This window comes from Zonotrichia leucophrys, chromosome 1A (assembly GCF_028769735.1).
Source record: "Zonotrichia leucophrys gambelii isolate GWCS_2022_RI chromosome 1A, RI_Zleu_2.0, whole genome shotgun sequence".
NCBI classification, from domain to species: domain Eukaryota; kingdom Metazoa; phylum Chordata; class Aves; order Passeriformes; family Passerellidae; genus Zonotrichia; species Zonotrichia leucophrys.
In genome coordinates, this window is record NC_088170.1 from 61,997,873 (window position 1) to 62,017,505 (window position 19,633).

General features: G+C 36.7%; 1 protein-coding gene across 1 annotated transcript in view; it reads right to left on the reverse strand.

The window, feature by feature from the left end:
* Positions 1–11,634: 11,634 nt before the first annotated feature.
* Positions 11,635–19,633, reverse strand: part of HGF (hepatocyte growth factor) — a 53,406-nt gene continuing 45,407 nt past the window's right edge. The window contains exons 14-18 of the mRNA XM_064732991.1: positions 17,484–17,558; positions 16,747–16,893; positions 15,957–16,063; positions 13,939–14,084; positions 11,635–11,836 (exon numbers count right to left, since the gene is read on the reverse strand). Of these exons, the coding sequence (XP_064589061.1) occupies positions 11,666–11,836; positions 13,939–14,084; positions 15,957–16,063; positions 16,747–16,893; positions 17,484–17,558 (646 nt within the window). The 3' untranslated portion in view covers positions 11,635–11,665. The remainder of the gene's footprint in view (positions 11,837–13,938; positions 14,085–15,956; positions 16,064–16,746; positions 16,894–17,483; positions 17,559–19,633) is intronic.

The window sequence follows — 19,633 nt, forward strand, 5'->3', positions numbered from 1 at the left end:
TCTTTGTTACAGCATAATATGTTCATATTTCTATTATGATGCTAAATAAGTCATAAATTACAGTCGACCTGCTCTCACTGATTTTCCATAGATATATTCAGTGTTTAGGAATAATGTCTATGCAAGAGATTCTTCCTCAGCACTTTGAACATTATGACAGAATTTGAATAGCCCAAAAAACCACAGCAAAACTTGTTGATGTGAAATGCAGTGGTAACATGTGCAGATTCATTTCTTGCTACAAATATGATGGTTCCTGCTGTGGGTTTTTAAACTTGGGCAAAACCTAAAGTGTTATTTATCTGATGGAACTATCTTACGTGCTATAAACTGATTGATTTCCCTCATGCAACTACCCTAAAAAGAGTTATGTTAAGATTCAAATCAAAGATACCCTGTTAGGGTAAATATCCATAGTTAGAAAAAAAAATCCATTTGATTCTTGCCATCTTCCAGCTATTAAAGCTTTACCCAACTAGCAGTCTCTAGGAAAAACATCTTAATTTTTTATTTATCTTCATGGTTTGACAGACTGCACTGAATCTGCCCAGACAGAAGAATTAATCAAATGAAATATCTGTGACAAGATTTGCCATCTGGTTTTGACTGCTACATGGCAGGAAAAGTTCTGCAAATACATTAATTGAAGACATTTATGGCAACTCTACATCATAAGAGCCATGTAACAATGATAAAATCGACTGCTGAGTCTGACCTTGGAATATTTAATACTATTTTTATTCTTCACATCATCATGAAACTGTTTTTTACAAAGATTTAACTGTAGATATCACATTATTATCAGATTGGTAGTAGCCTCCATCCTATGATTCAATTGATTTATCATCCATTACAAGAAGTCCAGAATTGTTTTGAGAGAAAACTTTTAAGATCATCAAGCCTTAAGCAAGGTGACAGAACCAGATCCATTATATTTCATGTTATTTATTTCAATGCAATAAAAATAACTTTTGGAGGGAAAACCAAACTTAGTGAGTCATATTCTAAATGTCTTGTCCTTCTTTGCAGATGCAGTTTTGTACCACATGACAGGCATGAAATCTCTTTCCAAAAAAATTCTACAAAATTATGGTTCTGAATAACGTGTTGTTTTGGGCAAGATCCTTTAGGCTATAAGGTGAAATGTTAGGTACCTAAAGATCTTTTTAGTTCCTATAATCTGTGAAATGTTTTCTTTTCCTCAGAGCTCATATTTTATTTGTTTTGAATGCGAGACAAAACATTAGGAAAGGCCTGGAGGGAAGTCTAGCACACAAGTGAGTAGTAACAGCCTAATCTCCTTTTACTATTGGAGGAAAATATGTTTTGGTTTCTTTCTTCTTAGTCAAGTAAACAGATAAATATATTTCCCCTGGCTTCCATTACAGCAAGTTGGCAGTTACAGAAGAATCCTTTCAGTTTTGATTTCCTGTCAGCTTTACTAACAAATGACCACAGAGTACAGTATTCCCTTGGTGTGGTTTTTATAGACTCTGTGCCTTAAAAGAAGCATTTTTGAATGAAATTACTATATGTTCTCACTTGGAGGGCTTGGTTTGTTTTCTGCATGAGTACATTTCTTCTTTTAATGATTGTGTGAAATTGGGAAAATGATAGGAAGGATGTGGCCTGAAAAAGAACATTTAAAAAAAAACAACTTTTCTTCCCTTGATCTTCATCTTCTGAGCTGGATTCAAAAGACTGGCTAAATTCAGATACAGACATAAACTGGTTCAGGCCACTTATTCAGTTTGCCCATAGCAAACAGAAAAACCAAACCAAACCAAACCAGCTCCATGTGCAAAGAGTTGATCTCAGGGAAGTCAGTGGTGTGCTGCTGAGTGTTTTTTCAGTAGAGCTTGCTGAATTTTTTTCCTCAAAGTTGAATTTCTCCTCTTAGATTTATCTTTTAAAGAAAGAGACCTGAAAACAATACAGCTCATGAGTTGTGGTCAGAAGCTATGTGGTTCCCAAGCTCCTCAGTGGCCACTCCTATGGGCTGGGACCTAAAATTATTGTGCTGCTTTCTCTCACCTAAAGTTCCCGGAGGGTAGCCCCTAACCTTTGCATTTGTCTCTGCAGAATGTCTCTGTTTCACACCAGGCATCCATTCACTATTCATGTGCAGGCAGACGCACATCTTGAAGAGCAATCAAAAGCCTTCTGCATGAGCAACAGTCCTTTCTAACAATTCTTCTCTTTTCCAGAGTGAGTTTTCTTTGTCTACTCTCACACACCACAGTTGTCTTTACAGGCATGGTCTCTGGAGACAGTGAGGCAAATGTAGAAATGCCAATCTGCTCCGTGCCTTTGCTGTATTTTTCTCTCCAAGACAAGTTTTCTCAAGTGTCCCTGGGTCAGGATTTTGCAGAGGGAAAATGTCCTGCAGGGAGTGCTCTGTGCTGCTGCTGAGTTGGCACCTAGGGACACAGATAGCGGCGTGGGGCAGGGAAAGGGGGAGAGACACAAAGTGACTTCATCACTTCCACCCTTACAGGGAAGATAATGAGCAAAGCACTTTCCAAACAGAGAAAGTGAAGTGTATTCAGACAGCAAAGGAGGCCGAAAAAACTGCCAAGAGAGGATTGAAGAGAACTTTCCAAAAAGCTGTCCTTAGCAGACCATAAATCTCACCCAGAAGACAGTTCAAACACAACACTTCCACCAGCCCTACTCTTCCCTGTTTATTTTCTTCCTGTCAGCGTTGGAATAGAATAATAAAGTACCAGACAAACAAACAAGACAAACAAGAAAATAAGCAAGGAAACCCAGTAGAGAAGAAAAAGAATCGGTGACCTTGTCTGTCAGCAGTGCTGAGAAGTTCCTTGGATTGCTCTTTGCTGCAGCCTGTGCAAACACCCCTGCCTCACCGTGTCCAATCCAAGAAAGGAATTCACAAACTCTTCCTAAGTGTCTGAAATAGCCATTCAGAGGAATATGGCAATCCCAAGACTGTATTTAAATATTTAACAGGGAAGCACATCCCTGTTAAATATTTTGCTTTGGGTTTTGCTTTGTGCTCAAGTGAGGTGTTTCCCTGTAAGCTTTGTCTGTCCAAGATAGCATCAGCTTCACCAATTCCTTCCTGCATTTAGTGGAAATTGCTTTAAAGGTAAGAAGTATTTTACTGTCTTAAAAAATTTGACAGGGAAATGGGAAGAAAAGTTCACCCTCCACAGGGTAATTTAGGAAAGATAAGAACTCTGCTGCCAATTTTGAAAGGCAATGTGCAATACATACCCAAACAGGCAGGGAAATACCTCTTTGGAGGAAGCCACACAGAGAGTGAGCCTGGGGAGGTGTAGCAAGCATGCTGGAGGAAAAACAAATGGATTTCAGTTGGAAACCAGCCTGGTCTCTGTCAAACATACCAATAAAACTGACATGTTCCTGCAGACTGAGTTGGTAAGATCTGCATGTCGTGTTGGGAAAAAGTACCGATAAGAAAATTTAGCAGCATTCACGCAAAGGCCAGTTAAAGAAAACTGAAAAGCCTTTTTTTTTGTCTCCTTTTATTTCCCAACCATATGTATAAACCAGGCAGGAAGGTAGGACTTAAAAAAACTTACAAAGAAAGCCAGAGGAATTAATGCTCAGGGATTAGTGTTAGGGAGTTATACGAATCAAAAAGTTGTTAACACTAAGTAACATCAGAGGGATTAAAAAACACAATGCTTGCAAATACAGCCTGGTGTCTCTGCTTAAATAAAAAATAAAATAAAGTGAGAAGCCAGCCTGACAAAATAGGACTTTAGAAGAGACTCCTAACTAAATTAATTAAGATAACTGCCCAGAAAGAGCTCTGGTAATGAAGCAGGTTTCTACAGGAAGAATATTCACTTTTAAGGCAGCTTTAAAATTAAGGCCAGCCTCTGGTGATACTGACCAAAAATTAAAGTGGAATAAAAGGGAAAAGAAACCATCTAGAAGGATCTCCAAAGGCCCATGCACTCTTTCAATTAACAGTGTAAATACAGGTGGTTAGCACTAATTCCCTAAAACATTTGAGCATCTTAAGGGCCAAGGCTGAACTTTTTTTACTTCTAAATATTGTAGCTTTCACAAGCAGGTTACAGTTATAGCAATGTATAAAAACTAGATCACAGATGGCTGAAAATTAGCCAAGTCTACTTTGTCTGCTTCCAGAACAATAAAAAGCATTCCTAGAGCTTGTACATTGTGCCAGGAAGAATAGATACACATGTGTCTTGGCACAAGTGGGCACGCACAGACACCCGCAAAGACACATGCAAACATGCAATCACTACAGACCTGAACGGATTGGTTTGGATCAAGCTAACCCAGAGCATGGCCAAAGGATAAGAGGTATAGAAGATTTTATTCCAGATCAGGCTTACACTGCAAATGTTTGTCATCACAAATGTGCCAAATCAGGATATCAAAAATTCCAATCTCTGGCTGGCACTATAAAGTTTCTCCCTGTAATTTTGGTTAGTTTGAAAGTGAGATAAGTTGTCCTGGTAGGATGACCTCTCTTTACACGCTGTTGTGCTCCTGTGTCAAGGCATTTGAGTTATCACAGCAGTGGGACAAGGAAAACCCCAGGTTATAATCCTTTTCCTGAAGTATGTGTGTAGATTGTGAATTTATTAATTCTAGATTAATAAAGATACCATTGAGAAGGCATTTATGTGCATTTGGGTGGGTGTGGTGTGCACTTGTTTCTGCATCCACGTAATTTGTGTGCTTGGTGTGCTCAGCCACACCAGACCTCTGGCAATGTATGGATGGTTTGGTATGGGTGGCTGTGAGCACCTTCCCAGGCCTTGCTGATGTGGGATGTGTAGAAGCCATCTAGCCCACAAGAATAGTCCTTTCTATGAGTTAATGTACTTGATGGCAAGTTGGGAACATCAGGGCACAGCTTAAGGCTGGGCTGCAATGAGTTTTCACTTACTAAAGGTATTTTAAGGACTTTTTCTGAATATATGTAACAGAAAAATAATTGAGGTGATGTGTGGACTTTACCAACAGAAACATAGGTTTCAAAGAATTGAAGGATCAGACAATAATTTGGACTCATCTGCCTTGTGAGGATGCACAGAAATGGAAAGCAGGGACTTTCAAGTGAACACTTAATGCAAATCTTCTACAACTTACACTGCTATGAACAGAAAATTTTCAGTGATTTCATTTTAAAAAATTTAAAATAAACAATTAAAAAAGTAAATTAAAAAATTGAGAAGGAGTTCTGTGATAGCAGTTTTTTAAGTGCTCTGTGAAGTGAGAGCCCTGTTAAACACAAGGCTGAACAGCAGATGGCATATTTACGCCCAAGACACGAGACTGTTGTTGACATGGTTTGTAACAGCAATGTTGATGTAAATGCATATTTGCTCATTGTGTGTATAATGCTGACATTAATCCTCAAGAAAAGAAAACCATCTGGATTTTTTTAGTCAGTATTATATGAACTGAATTAAATACTATAAAGTTATATATTGCTGAAGGCAAAACTTCTCTCTGTGGAAGAGAAGGACTATATCCTTATTTGTATTTTATACTAGCCTCATCTAATCCAGTATATACCTCTAATGTAGTCTTTCTTGCCTTATTTTTGATAAATTGTTATGAATTGTATTGTCATCTACACAATATTTCTTCCAGTAGAATGCATTAAATACTCCAATTGAGGTCAGCACTAGCTTCAACAGATAAAATGTGAGATATCTCAAGTAAATGACATCTCTTGGACTCTGAAGTGGTACATTTATTTGCTCTGGTGGGGAGTTTTTCCCTAAAGAGTTTATTATTTTTTGTATAAAAGCTAAATTAATAGCAACTGCATTCATCATGGGTTTTAATATTGTTGTTGTTGTTCCTCTTCTTCTTAATAATTTATAATGATAAAATTATTGTTGTTATTATTATTTAATGAAAAATATCTGAATAGTAAGCAAATTAACCAATTCTCATCTTCAGTCAGACTCTGAGCAAATTTGATAGTCTGAAGTTGAACTTTGATGTTCAGCATTGAAATAAAATGTAGATTTTCTCCCTCTGACACTCACTAAGAGTCTGAAACACGTCCTGAGCACTTCTTCAAGTCAGGATCTGAAACAATGTCAAGAAAAAGTCTAAGGGGTTTAGAAGGAAGCTTTGGGACATATCCATTACACTAGATTGGGCTAAATAATGTTTTAAAATAGTGTTTTGACAGTGATTTCAATGCAAGTAGGATCAGAACCTCGGACATAGAAGTACAACTTGTCCTATATCTTCAGTGACCATATGGAGAAGTCATTGCACCTTCCCAAGTGTTCTCAACAAAGTGAAGTAGATTTAGCTATTAAACTATTCTATTGCAGCTTTTCACACCATACAGCCTATGTTATAAAAACTGAGACAACATGAAAATAAAAATCTTTTTTATTTTAGGGCTTATTTTGTTATTAACCTTTTTATGGTCTGCCTTTTGCCTCCCAGCTGTTTTCTTTCCTATTTATTGCACGTGGGTTTTATTGGAACATAGCTGTCCAGAAATCGGTGCTTTTGAAGGCAGAGTAGATACACAACTGAGCCCTGCTAAATGGCCTGCTCTGTTTACATGAGGCTTGTTAAATAACACAGAGCAGAACACAAGCAGTGAGCATCAATGTGGGCTCCCATCATTTATCATCTGCAGATTACAGTGTTCCTGCAGCTACAAAAGATAAAGCCACCACAGAATGTAATATGAAGGCAATATCCTTTTAGAGATTTTTATGGTGCAAATTGCTGTACAAGCAGTTAATTCTCATGGTTCCCAGAAAACACACAGGTCACCTGAACATACTGAAAGCTGAATGTAAAACTATAGCAAAGTATTGTTTTAACATGTGGAATATTTACAGATTTTTTATAACTTTGGAGGCACTTATGCATGGTGGAAATTATTGCAAGCTTCCCAGTGATTTCAGGAGTTCCTGATAATATCCATTGATTAGAAAACTCCCTTTTTGAAAAACATACAAAAAAAAATGATGTTTGCCATGGAAAACTCAGAATCAGACTTCAAACACTCTGCATATGAGTCTATTTGAAAAATTAATCACTGTGGATATAGCTGGAGCAAATATATACTTAAGTCATCGAAATCACAGTGTAACCAGGAATGCTTCTAACTTTGATATTTTAGCTGAATAATGACAAAGAAGTAATGAGCTTACTGTCCCTTATTTGAACTCACCAGAATGCTCTGATTTTACAGGAGTTTGACAATACTTGGCACTGATCTGGTGGGGTTTGTAAGGGTGTTGCTTATTTCCTTTTCTGGTAGCTGCTGGCTGGTTGAGGTAATAAGCAGCAGCACCAAGGTTTGTTGCAAGTTATTGCTCTCCTTTACATCATTTTTTGTACCTCAGTACAAAGTGATATTGAGAGGAGAGCCCTTTTCAAAAGTGTAAAGTGTATTTACTCAAATAAGTAAAATTCCAAGCATCTTATACTAAAATTGTAAAGAACTAAAAATTCAAGGAAAATATTTATGTTTAGCTTGAGAACATCCTTTCCACTGCAAATATACTCTCACTGTAAAATGCTTAGACCATTCTCAATGCAGAAATAATTCAGAAAGGTCTTGGGAACTCTCAACAAGATCACCATGTATTTGGCTCTTTCTTTAATTTTATTTTCAATTCTGCAATTGGACACAAGAGGATCTTCACTGCACCAGTCCTCCTTACTTTGCACATTAAATTCCCTCACTGGAATTGGAAGTGGGAAACTTGCAGGGGGGTTGTGGCCTTGTTCTTTCAATAAGAAATGTAATGCTAATTAAGTTTTGTTGTTTTTTATAAAATACTTTATTAAGAATAATAAGAGTAAACAAGGTTACAAAAATACCAACTTTATTAACTAATGAACATGTTAATTACAGAAGATTTGTATTACAAGTTATAACCAGAGTGTTCCCTTTTCATTAGGCATTCATCAAGTTGTACTTAATGGGAGCATTATTTTTCCTCTTAAATAAAAAAAAATTCTTTTATCATACATTGAACTCTACAAGCAGCTCCCTGATGTTAGATCCCATGCAAGAAAACACCATACATAAATGCCCAAGGGTATGTTTAAAAAGGAACACCAGGAAACTTTAGGGTGAAAAGCCATGTCAGTTCCTGCCAGCAGCCCCAACATTCAAAAACAGTAATATACCAGTGCACATGAGGGAGGAAAAAAATAATTGGTTAGGAGACAAAGCTAAATAACCAACCTAATAGGCTTCCTACAGTCTCCATGGGGGTCAACTGGTTTACAACCAGCTTTACAGAAGGATGATGACAAAGCCTCAACTCCTGCTGAGGTTGCCTTGGAGCTGAGAATGTGTACAAGGATCCATGTGGAAAAGCACTGAACAACTCTTAGGCCCTGCTCTTTTGACAATCTCATTCACTGAATTCAAGGGACATTTTGCCTGAGTAGTTTTTGACCCCCAGAAATACATTTGGACCCTCATCTGAAAAGCTCTAACTCAAGTGAGTAGCTCTGTCAAGTACATTGGCATTGCCTGCACGAAGGGATTGCAGAATGCCTCAGAGAATTTTAATCTTAAATGAGAGAAGATTTCAGCAGTAGCAGCAAAAATCTAGACCAGTACATTCCCAATGAGAGCTACATTTTTCTGAGGGTCATGAGGTTTATGAGAGAAAAAGAGATAGGGGGAAAATGTTTTTAAGGGAAAAATGTTTTCTTTAATAAAATGAAGAAGCGTTAGCCAGTTCTAATGCCCAAAGAAAATAGTAATTAAGTTAAACTAACTTCAGTTGCACAAAATCACCTCTTAGGTTTTCATTCCATAATTTTATATCCGAAAATTACACCTTTCAGAGATCAAGGATTAGTTACAGCAAAGAGAATGAGAATGAAATTAAATGGAGTTTAAGAATGTCCTTAACAAGAATTTAAGTTCTGTACCCTTTATTCTAATCTGATTTAAAGTTCAGATACTACTGAAGTTAATCAGGGGCTTTTCAGCATTTAGATGGGCACTAGATCAGGTTCCCTTGTTATAACCGAAAGAAAAAAATATTAGAACAGTGAAAAAATATCTATAGAGTGTCTTTTCTTAAGAGAGTCCTGTAGTTATAACAGTTGCCTGGTACGGTACCATTGGTACCAACAAGAAATATTCACAGGAATAAATGAAGTACAGATTCATTACCACATATCATTATTCTTCTCTTCCCTTGCTCTTCAGGATCTCAGGTGCCCTCCATTCTGAGATTGGGGGAGCAAAAGTACCTGGCAAGCAAGTGCATACAAACTTGTTAAGTTCTGGAGCATCAACTCTGCACAATTAATTTTACTGAGGCACTGCCCAGAACAAACAGGTAAAAATCCTTACACATTGTCTAAGAAAAAACAGTATTTTTTATCATATATATATGTGTGTGTGTGAGATATATATATATATATATAAAAATCACAGTCTTCTGCACAGCAGAAGCTTATAACTAAAATATTTTAGGATTCAAATTTTTTAGATAGACATAACAAAATGCCTGCAAATATAATACAGTGAGCACATGACAGTTCTTCGAATACAAAGAGTGAACATGGAATTGTATATTTGATCCACATTCTACTTGTGGCTGAGAACAAAACTCACTTGGAGTTTTTTAAAAGTCTTTCTTAAAAATGTAATCCTTTCAATAAGATGTGGTCAGTATATACTTAGTACGAATACACTCTTCAGCTACATGACAATAATTAAGTGTAAATACAAGAGGCTAAGTCCTGCCCTCTTTAGGCCTGGTAAGTAAGAGAGGCTAAAGGGAGCATGAAGCCTTCAGAGGTGGCCAGAATAGATTGAGACAGACTGTCTGCATAGCATCCACAACCTTGAATGTGCTGTACAGAGAAGTCACATCTTGTCTAAAGAGATTATTTACATCAGGAGGAACTTCAGAAGCTCTGCTTGCTGAAACACTTCGTCCTATGTGCCAGTAGAATCCATTGGATATGTGACACAAATCTCAGCGAGCCAAGCCTCTTAAGCACGGGCTGAAATTCATCCCATCTCACCAGATGTAAGCATACGGAGTCCCACTGAAGTCAAAGTGCACTGCTGAAGAAAATCTGGTGAGCCAAGATGAGGCCTGTCTCCCATGACATCTCCCCTGAAGTGGTTGCTTTCTGACAGAGCAGAATTCAACCCTGCATCTTCTGCATGAAATGTCCTTTTGTATATCCACACCACGGGGTCAGACTCGTGGCTCTGCAGTTACATATGATACACAGACCAAACACTACTGGAAACATTTACAATTTACACAGTCACAAGTGAAGAAACAGTGCTGTTATTTATGCCATTACATGTACAGTAGTAAAAATAACATTGTATATATGTCATATCAATTTTCCAGAAATTAAAGGGTAATCAGTGCCACCTATACCAACATATTTGTACAAAATTTCCAGACATAAAACTAAATGCCTACAGAAGAACAACCACTTTTCATAGATGATGATTTTGTGTTCCCTTTCCCTATCAGCAAAAAGGAAAATGATTGTCCCATACATAGACAGGAAACAAGCAACTAAACTATTGGTGATGTTGTCCATATTAAATACAAGATCATATCAATCTCTGCAATTGTTTTATTATATTGAAGTGAATTGTACAAAAGATAGACTTTTTTCCAAATCTAGTTAAGGTTTTATTAAAGTTCTCATGGGTCTGAAAAACTATTAAAGTATAACTTACTTTTCCCAGTCTTAAGTCTCTCAGCCAGGTGCTAGATTCAACTGTTCTTTTTCTTGCTGTAAATGCAGAGTTCCATGAAATAACTAGAACCAACCAAACTTTAAATACTTGTCTGTTTAGAAAGATTTGGGCATATTTGATTTAAATTTCTTTCAATGCCCAAAGTCTTCCAATAGCTACTCAGGATTACTTTTTCAAACTGTATGAGATGCTGTCTTTAGCATTGCAAATCCACAGTTATTTCTCAGTCAGATTGTAAAGAAATGATCAAGAGTTTGCTAACCAAAATGGGGTTTGAGATATCTGTTAGAGGACCATATATACACTGAAGGAACCAAGTGCAGAACTAGAGTCTGTAAGCATTGTGTAAAAGAAAGTGGTAGTGACTTCTACGAGAACTCTGCTTATGGCAGGTTTGTCAAAGTCCATCAATAATGAAAAGATTTCTTACTAAAGATATTATTTTTTTATAAAGTACTGAAATCTTTGACCTCTTATAAGGGGGAAAGAGAAATATGATCATAAATGCTGTCCTGACAGACGCATGTATTTCTCAGTAGGGCTTTTGTTATATATGAAGAGAAATATATGGCTCATAGAAAGAATAAGATGTGTTAAGTAGAACTATAACTTGTTTCTCCTAAGATAATCTGAAGAGCAGCATCAAGGAGGTCATATGATCTATTTCTACAAAACCATTTATCATCCAGTAATGTCTTTGCAAAATTGTTTATCCATTCAAGTATCTTCAGGAGATATGTCACCATACTTGCATATACTGTAAGTCACTCCAACATTTATAAAACAACACTGATAGACAAAAACACCAAAAACACCCATAAATATTAAAAGAAGCTCAACAAACTTGACTATCAAGTACTTAAAAAATTGTCGTTCTTTACATTACACATTAATTACAGGCTGTCCAGAATCTTTCAGTGGGAGTTGTTGACTTTTTCAGGGTTTTCTGTAGGTCATCATAATCTTGTGAATCCACCGGGAATAATATGAGACCCGAACAAAAATCCCAGGACGATTTCGAATGGCGCATCCACGGCCAGGAACAATGACACCAATTACAATCTTCAGCCTGTTTTGCTCACAAACCAAAGGACCACCATAATCTCGCTGGGAAAAAAATAAACAGCATGAGTGTCACTTCTCAAAATGCTCCAAGACACAGCTCCCACCTGTCTGCTACTGAATGGTTTCTTTTGGGGATGGCAAGATGCACTAAGCAATAGTGTTCTTGCCATAGGACATAAACCAAGTTCCAATATCTTTTTTTTTCATAACCAGAACTTATGACAAACAATGTCAGAGTTGGCCTCTGACCTTTTGTTCCTTCTGTGCAAAGTAAGCTCTGTGATCCATCTTTACATGTCATTTTAATGACTTCAGACCACCAGATTTTAGTCACCTCTTTCAGCTACCTGCAAGCCTAATATTTTTTATGTGAATATAAACCAGATGAGCTGAATGTGAGTTGACAGATAAACATCTTTGTTATGATGACAGGCTTTGCATCAAACATATTGACAAAGTCAGGTTAGTATATTTCTTTCAATCATCTTGCAAGGCCCTAGGATGAGAATCTGTATGTACTAATAGGCAGAAGGAATAACGAGCGTAATAAAAAGGTAATACTTTTTAAAGCACTATTTTGAGACATAACTTGCTAAAATGTTTTTTTTTTTTTTTTGTTATTTTGAATGAATGAGACACCTATACAGTAGTTTATGCATTCCATGAAAATTTGGAGTGTGACCCACTGAGATCAGAGTCAGATACAATCACATAGATCTGGGACTTGAACACAGATGCTGCAGTTTCTACCAAGGCTAAAGGTAGACTGGACCCTGCAAACTTGCTGCAAAACTAGACAGCAAATTCTCATATCAGACAGTGAGTTATTGTTTTAAAAAAAGGAAATCTGACAATTAGCATTGCATTCTCTCTGGATCACCAGAGAAACAACAATGCTTGACCTTTATTTGGTTTGGGATTTTTTCTGACTGACGGCAGACTAGTTCCCACATGAACAATGAACTATGTCAGAGCCATCAGAGCTGCTCATAAAACACTTTCAGGAGTGGAGTTTCACCTGCCAATCTGATTTTGTTCCTCTGCCTGTTCTCTGCTGAGGAAAGTAGCTTCAAAGGAGAACTTAAGGAGCAGGAAACTGCTCAGTGATTAAGACTGATTGCTAATATTAATTCATTCCATTTCTTCTTGCAGGGGAAAACAAAGTGCAGGATCCCCAGCAGACTCCCATGCAGATGTTTCATTTATAAGTCTTGACAAGTCTAAGACCTCATTTACAATTAAACATTTTATTTTGAAGAAATACTTTGGAACAAAAAATGATCCCATAGATTATTAATAACAAATGGAAGAGGCCTCAGCTTTATGAAGATGACCTCTTTTCCCCATGGTTTGGTAGTACCCTTGGGTAGGGAAAATTTTATTACACAGTTAACATTGGTATTAGGAAATCAACAATCCTATTTCAGATAATAAATACTTAATAATGTTCATGACTTCTCTCCTTCTAGATATCCGCAGTCAGATTTTCCATCAAAAAAAATATTATATCTTCCTGTAATAAATTATTTACAGCTTTTCTCCTCAGATGTCTTTTCTCCATCATCACAAGTAGTGCTAAGCAAAACAACTGTACCAAACCACTTGATCACTGAAGTGGTTCTCCTGTCCTCATCAATATGCTGCCCAGGCTCAGGAGAACAAAATGCTCCAGACTTCTGACTCATAAAAACCTCAGCACATTTTTGAATCTTTCTCCTTCCTCATAACTTTATCACCTCTGTTGAGTACTGACTGTTATGTATTTTGCATGCAATGCCTCATCTAAATAAGGATGTAAATTTGTTCCAGCCTTTGATTTCTACTCAGTCAAAACACACAGCTATTGCTACCACAGAGCCCACCTTTTTCCTTAGTATACAGAACACAAGTTTGCCTCAGTCTAGTGAAGTGTCTTAGTATATGAGTATATATAAGATTCCTGGAAATCTTTCAGTGGTGTGGTAGCACAGTGAAATAAAAGTAATTTCTACACTGACATAAAACAGAAGACTTGTAACACAAATAATTTTCCAATGCAAAAGTTTAGTGCAATGAAAATAATTTTAAAATACCTCCAGTAATTTATTTTTTTGGGAAAGAAATAGCCAGAGTCCTAAAAATGTATTAGGAAATGTAATATTTACCTCACAAGGCCCAGCACCTACGGTTTCAGCCACAGCACATATTTCAGACTCATTCACAGTAATCTTTCCTTTGAGATATTGGTTGCATTTCTCATTTCCCAAAATAAACAGGTTTGCTACTTGGAGAAGGCCATCATAGTTAACTACTACAATTGAAAAGAAAATAAAATTTTTATTGTATTTTAGGGGAAAGAAAGTGTTTCAAGTTACAGTCCACATAAACTTATTCATGTAATTTCAGTTATTGTACTTTCTCTCCAAAACTCACGTTTTTGTCTATCCCCACTGTTATCCTGCTTTTGTATTTTGGATTTCTTATATTTTCTGAAAATGGGATTTACCAGACATTTGTTTGGTTTTCATGTCTTTTTAGTTCTCTGAGAATATCTAGATAAGTTTTTTAGTACTAGAATAAAGGGCTTTTAACTGGGCTTACTCTACAGCTCACCACCAGATTGCCCAGTCATCAAAGAAATCAGAAAAAGAGCCTGAAAATGTTATCACTCCCATCAGTGGAGGGAGGATTCTGCTCCCTGCCTTAAACATGAGTTAATGTGTAACAGTGCCTGCCATGGCCTAGGGAAGGATGTGTGACTTGAAAAATACTGCAGCAGAGTGGAGTTTTTCTCAATCTGTGCTGGCTCAGCTACCCTGAATGACTTTGTGCCTGCAAGGGCAGAGCCACAGCCTTGTGCAATCTCCATTCATCAGTGTGAAGGTCAGGAAGCAGGAGCCCTGTGGAGCTTACTCTTGTTCTACATGTCGAAAGACAAGCCTGTACAAGCTGCAAAGATAAATAAAGGGCCTGGACCTGCCCGTTCTCTGCACAGCCATCAAAAGAAAATGCCAAGCTTGCCCTCCACTGACTTATAATCCTGTTTTCTTATAAAAAATGGATGTAACACTTCTTCCTGACCGGGATTCTGTGAGGATTATATAAAGTAGTGCAAAAAATATAGTACAAAGTCCTTGGATGACAGATGTTATGTATTTACTGTATTACATAACTCCACAACATTGCAAATTCCTTATCAGTTCTCTTAAGCTAAGCTTTCCTGTGATGCTGTGCTGTGCTCCAGCCTGATGTCCCTGTCCCCCAGACAGCCGATGCCCCCAGAGGATGGCTAATATGGACATGCTGGGAACATCAAAGGCAGTCATTTGGGAGAGGGCTGGTACAGATTAATTGCCACCCACAAAGAAATGGCAGAGTGGTGGCTACGAGGAAGACAGCCTCAGAATTCCAGCCTAGCTTCTGCTCTGCTTCCAGGACAGTGTGAGTGTATTGCTGCTGCTTACTCAGGGTCTGTGGCAAAAAAACATTTGAGCACAGTAAATATTGGAGTAATTATTGTCAACTGGCAGCTATTAACTTTTTATCAACACATAATTAGCCAGATATAGCATTTACTAGACTAAATAAATGTCTGTTCTCCCACATATTTGTATTTTCTTCACACAAAACTGTGTTTAATAAACATTAGAAAGGTTGCAAAGTCAAGTACTCAAAAGTTAGGAAATGCCAGACTTAGGGTTGCCTGTGCATGCCTAGTTCGCTGTTATTGTTATATTAATAAAGTCTTTGATTACATGTTTCTGTATTAGTTTTTCCACATGGCCCTGCTTTGGATTACAGAAAGAGACTACTCAAGTAGATGAGCAAAGATTTGTCAAAAAACCCTGTTAACTAACTGTTTCTGCAGAGAAAATTTACTATTTTTTCTTTAGCATGTAGATTGGTATTTTTCTCTAATTCACTCCTCAAAATGTTTGTATTATTTTGCCTGTCCCTGAAATAACAACAAATAAGGAGAGACTAGTGGAAAATGTTTCATGTTAAATTAGGTTGGATAAAATGCTCAGAGATTTACAAAATTAGAAAAAAAAAAACAACTCCATTTTTTAACAAGAAGTGTTGGACAACCGTGGCATCAGGCCATACCCGCAGCCTCACCTATAATGACAAGAGGAAGTAAGTTGTCAACGTATTCATTTAGTTTTTAAAAATAGTTTCTTACATCCAGTGTATCCCCATCCATAAACACTGCAGCTGGTCTTCTCTGGAATGGTACATCCAGAAATGGGCAAGCGGATTATTTCTACAAAATTTGTCAATATAGCAGGTCTGAAATGAAGAAAAAGTAAATAGATACAATGGATTTTATTTAACCTTCTGAACTGTGTTTTTAAAATTACATTAAGTCTATTATAGACCACAGCAATTTAAAACTGTGCCAATTCTTTTCCTTTCATTTTCTGTTTCTGAAGAATCTGATGGATTCTTCTACCTACTTTTTGTACTACGGCTGCCAACTGTCAAAAAATTCTTGAAATGCTGTCACCACTTTTATGCTATTTAACTTGGGTTTTAATCTTAAAAGTAAGCAGAGATGGCATTTCATTTGGATATATAGGTTTATTCATATGGAGAAATTTTGAAAGCTTGTATATACATGAAGATCTCAGCTAGAATCTGGTGCTTATTCTATAAATTAAAACCATATCTTAGTCCATGTGGGCACTTAGTGGGTTTTCTTGAAATCTCCCAACAAACCTAAACAAGGTTAACAGGAAGAATAATGTAGGTATGATTTCACAGGAGTGACATCTGTTTTCTGAGCAACATTGATGTACCTGCATTTCTGCATGTATCGAATAAAATTTCTTTCAGTTGGAAGCTCATCCCATGGAGACAGCAACTGTAGTACTGGAGATCGTAGAGCAGTGAACTTGCAAATCTCATTTAGGAAGAATCTCACCCAGCAGATGAAAGTGAAAAGATGAAAATTCACACTAACAGCTACTAACCTGCTGAGTTTCAGTAAGACCAAATCTGACCCTGCAGGGCCATATACCAACTGGGAGATGTTCCGCACTTGTTTGCGCTTCTCCTCTCCCTTTCCTTTGATATTATGGACTCCAAGCCAGGCTTTGTAGTCTTTCAAATCTTTGTACCTAAATGAGGCAAAGTTGGTTATGATTTTGCTGACTGTATAATAAAATAACAGAAAAACTCTGCTTAATATGATTATGCTGGAAGATCTTAACTAATGCTCCTTAGCAGAAATGGCTTCATGCTGCCAACTGCTATTCCAAAATCAACATGCTTGGATGTAAGGCTTTGGCCTGAAGCCATTACATAATTTTATCTTTAACTGTTACTAAATTTTTTTTTTCATAACAGTATCCAAACATTTAAATCCTTGGACAGTATGAACCTTTGAACTTTTTTAGATTTACCCAAGTTTTCTATTTTATTTTGTCCAGTTAAGCAGAAGCATGAGATTATCCTCATAAAAAGGCAATTGTCTAACCATGACACTTGGAAAATCTATTTATGCTTCTACGTAAAATAGCCAGGACTATTTAGATTTACAGCAATAATAACAAAAAACAGCAAGGTCCCACAGGCCTTTTATATCAAAAAAGCAGTGTTAAAGCCAAACAGGAGGAAAAACTGCTGCATTCAAGTTGAAGAAGCATCGTGCTGATAAGTTCCCGAAAATAGATGGATTTTAATATTGCAAAGTTCCAGACTACTGTACCGAGAAGGGAAACACTGCCTTGCTGTAAGAACCCACTCTTCTTTTATCAAAGTACCACCACAGATATGCTTATTCCTGGAGGAAAAAAAGAAAAGGAAAAAGATTAAACAAAAATAAATCCCACTAATATTAGTTTCTACATAATCAAAAAGTTAAAAGAATGTTTTGTTCCCACACATTTGCTGGTGAAAAGTGACAGACTGACAGCATTCAAAAACTTGTCTCTGTCCCTTTGCTCCAAAGTTTCAACACTTACAGTAACATGACTTTGCAGAGCTTTACTCCAATGTGCAAAAAACCAGAAAGAAAGACAAATGCAGTTGCTCAGTCCATTTAGTGGTTTCAAAGCTGAATTTGTAATAAGACACCTAATTTAAAATTAAAAAAATAAAAAAGGGGGGGGGCAATTCTTTGTAACAAGAACTGGACTGAAACTTTCAAGCAAGTCCCCAGACTGCCACCAGATGTAAACAACTTTTGGTCATTATTCATGTAAGTATTATTCAAAGCATTGACCTCAAGGTGCAGAGTTCCTATTTGATTACAAGCCCTAGGAGATTTGTGTCCCCACATACTTCAGTTGGAAACAATCTGCAGTGTATGACATCCTACATGTGATTATAGAAAACCTGAAGCATAATATATCAAGTAAAATTAAAGCAATTAAGCATGACAGTAAAAAAAAAAATTACTGTGGAATGTAGATTAATTAGTTTCCTTCTCTGTGCCTCCAAAATCACATTTATTTTCTGTAGCTCTTTGGAAAGTGAATCAGAATTGTCAGCAATTTGGGAAAAGCTTAAAATCTCACAATTTATAAATTCAAATCACACAAATGTTCAAAGCTTTGCAAAGAACTACTGGATGGATACCAGACTATATATGGAGTTCACAGACAGCAGGATAACACAGAGCTTTGACTTTTTTTTTAATCATATTTTGGTTGAGGAGCAAAATATCTGGTCCAAAAGGCTGGAGTCTTCTAAAATGTAGGTTCTAGCTTATTCTATTATAAAAATATCACAATCAGGAGTATAGATATCTTCTTCCACATTAAGTTTGCATTATTATTGTTTAATACAGACTTTCATCATCTGCGTTAGAAGATTCGTTAGTACACATAGAAAGCTTAATTCTTCACTTAAATATGGGGCAAATTTAGAGCTGGTTCTGTGAAGCAGATGACATCCATTTAAATACATTTGATTACAGAATCTGAATTGGATATACACAAAAATTTCATGGATCAATTTAAGATTTAGAGATGGGCTTTGTTTACCAAATATTAATTACTTCTAAGTTTCCCTGGGCCTTCATCATTCAGTCACAGCAATTCCATTTTGGAGCATACAGTTAGGCTTTCTTGCAGAAAGATCAGATGTCATTAAGATTTTGTTTCAGACAATATTCTATTTGCTTCCTTGGTAACAATACAAAATATAACTACATTTTTATGCCCACATGTAATACTTCAAGATAGATTTTGCTGCTGGAGTATTCCAGGAATCCCTTATTCATAAAAGGATCTGCAATCATTTAAGCACTCATGTTTCATGGAATTTTATTGCATAGCAGAAAATCCAGGTTCAACTACCCTAACAATAGCTATTTCAATTTTAGACACCCAGATGTGATTCACCTTACCTGCCCAAAAGTTCATCAAATATCAAGGCTACTTTTCAAACCATGCAAAGATTAACTTTTCCAGGGAAAGATTTAGCCCACCTATCTGGTTATTTGGTCAAGGAATATAGTGATCTTCCACTAGGAATGTCTTTCTGAACCATCCGATGCACTCCTAGAAAGGTTTTGATCTGATGGATCTCATACAATGCCAAGGTTACAGGGATGCGAAGATCCCACCCCCCTCCATGAACTTCTCTAGCTATGAAGAGATGTAGGGAATGTATTTTTTATCTTTTCCTTTACTTCCATTTTTCATTTAATACCTCTTGTAAACATAGTTTTAAATGAGATGATGAATCATAAGCTAATAGAATTGAGCTTCCCTTTAGTCTGGGCCAGCAGAAAAAGGATGTTTTTTTTAACTTTTATTTTTCATGATAGAAGAAGCAGGGCTGATGCATGAGATATATCCTGTTATAAATTCATGATTCACACTTCCAGCTGATGAGTTATGAACCAGAGAA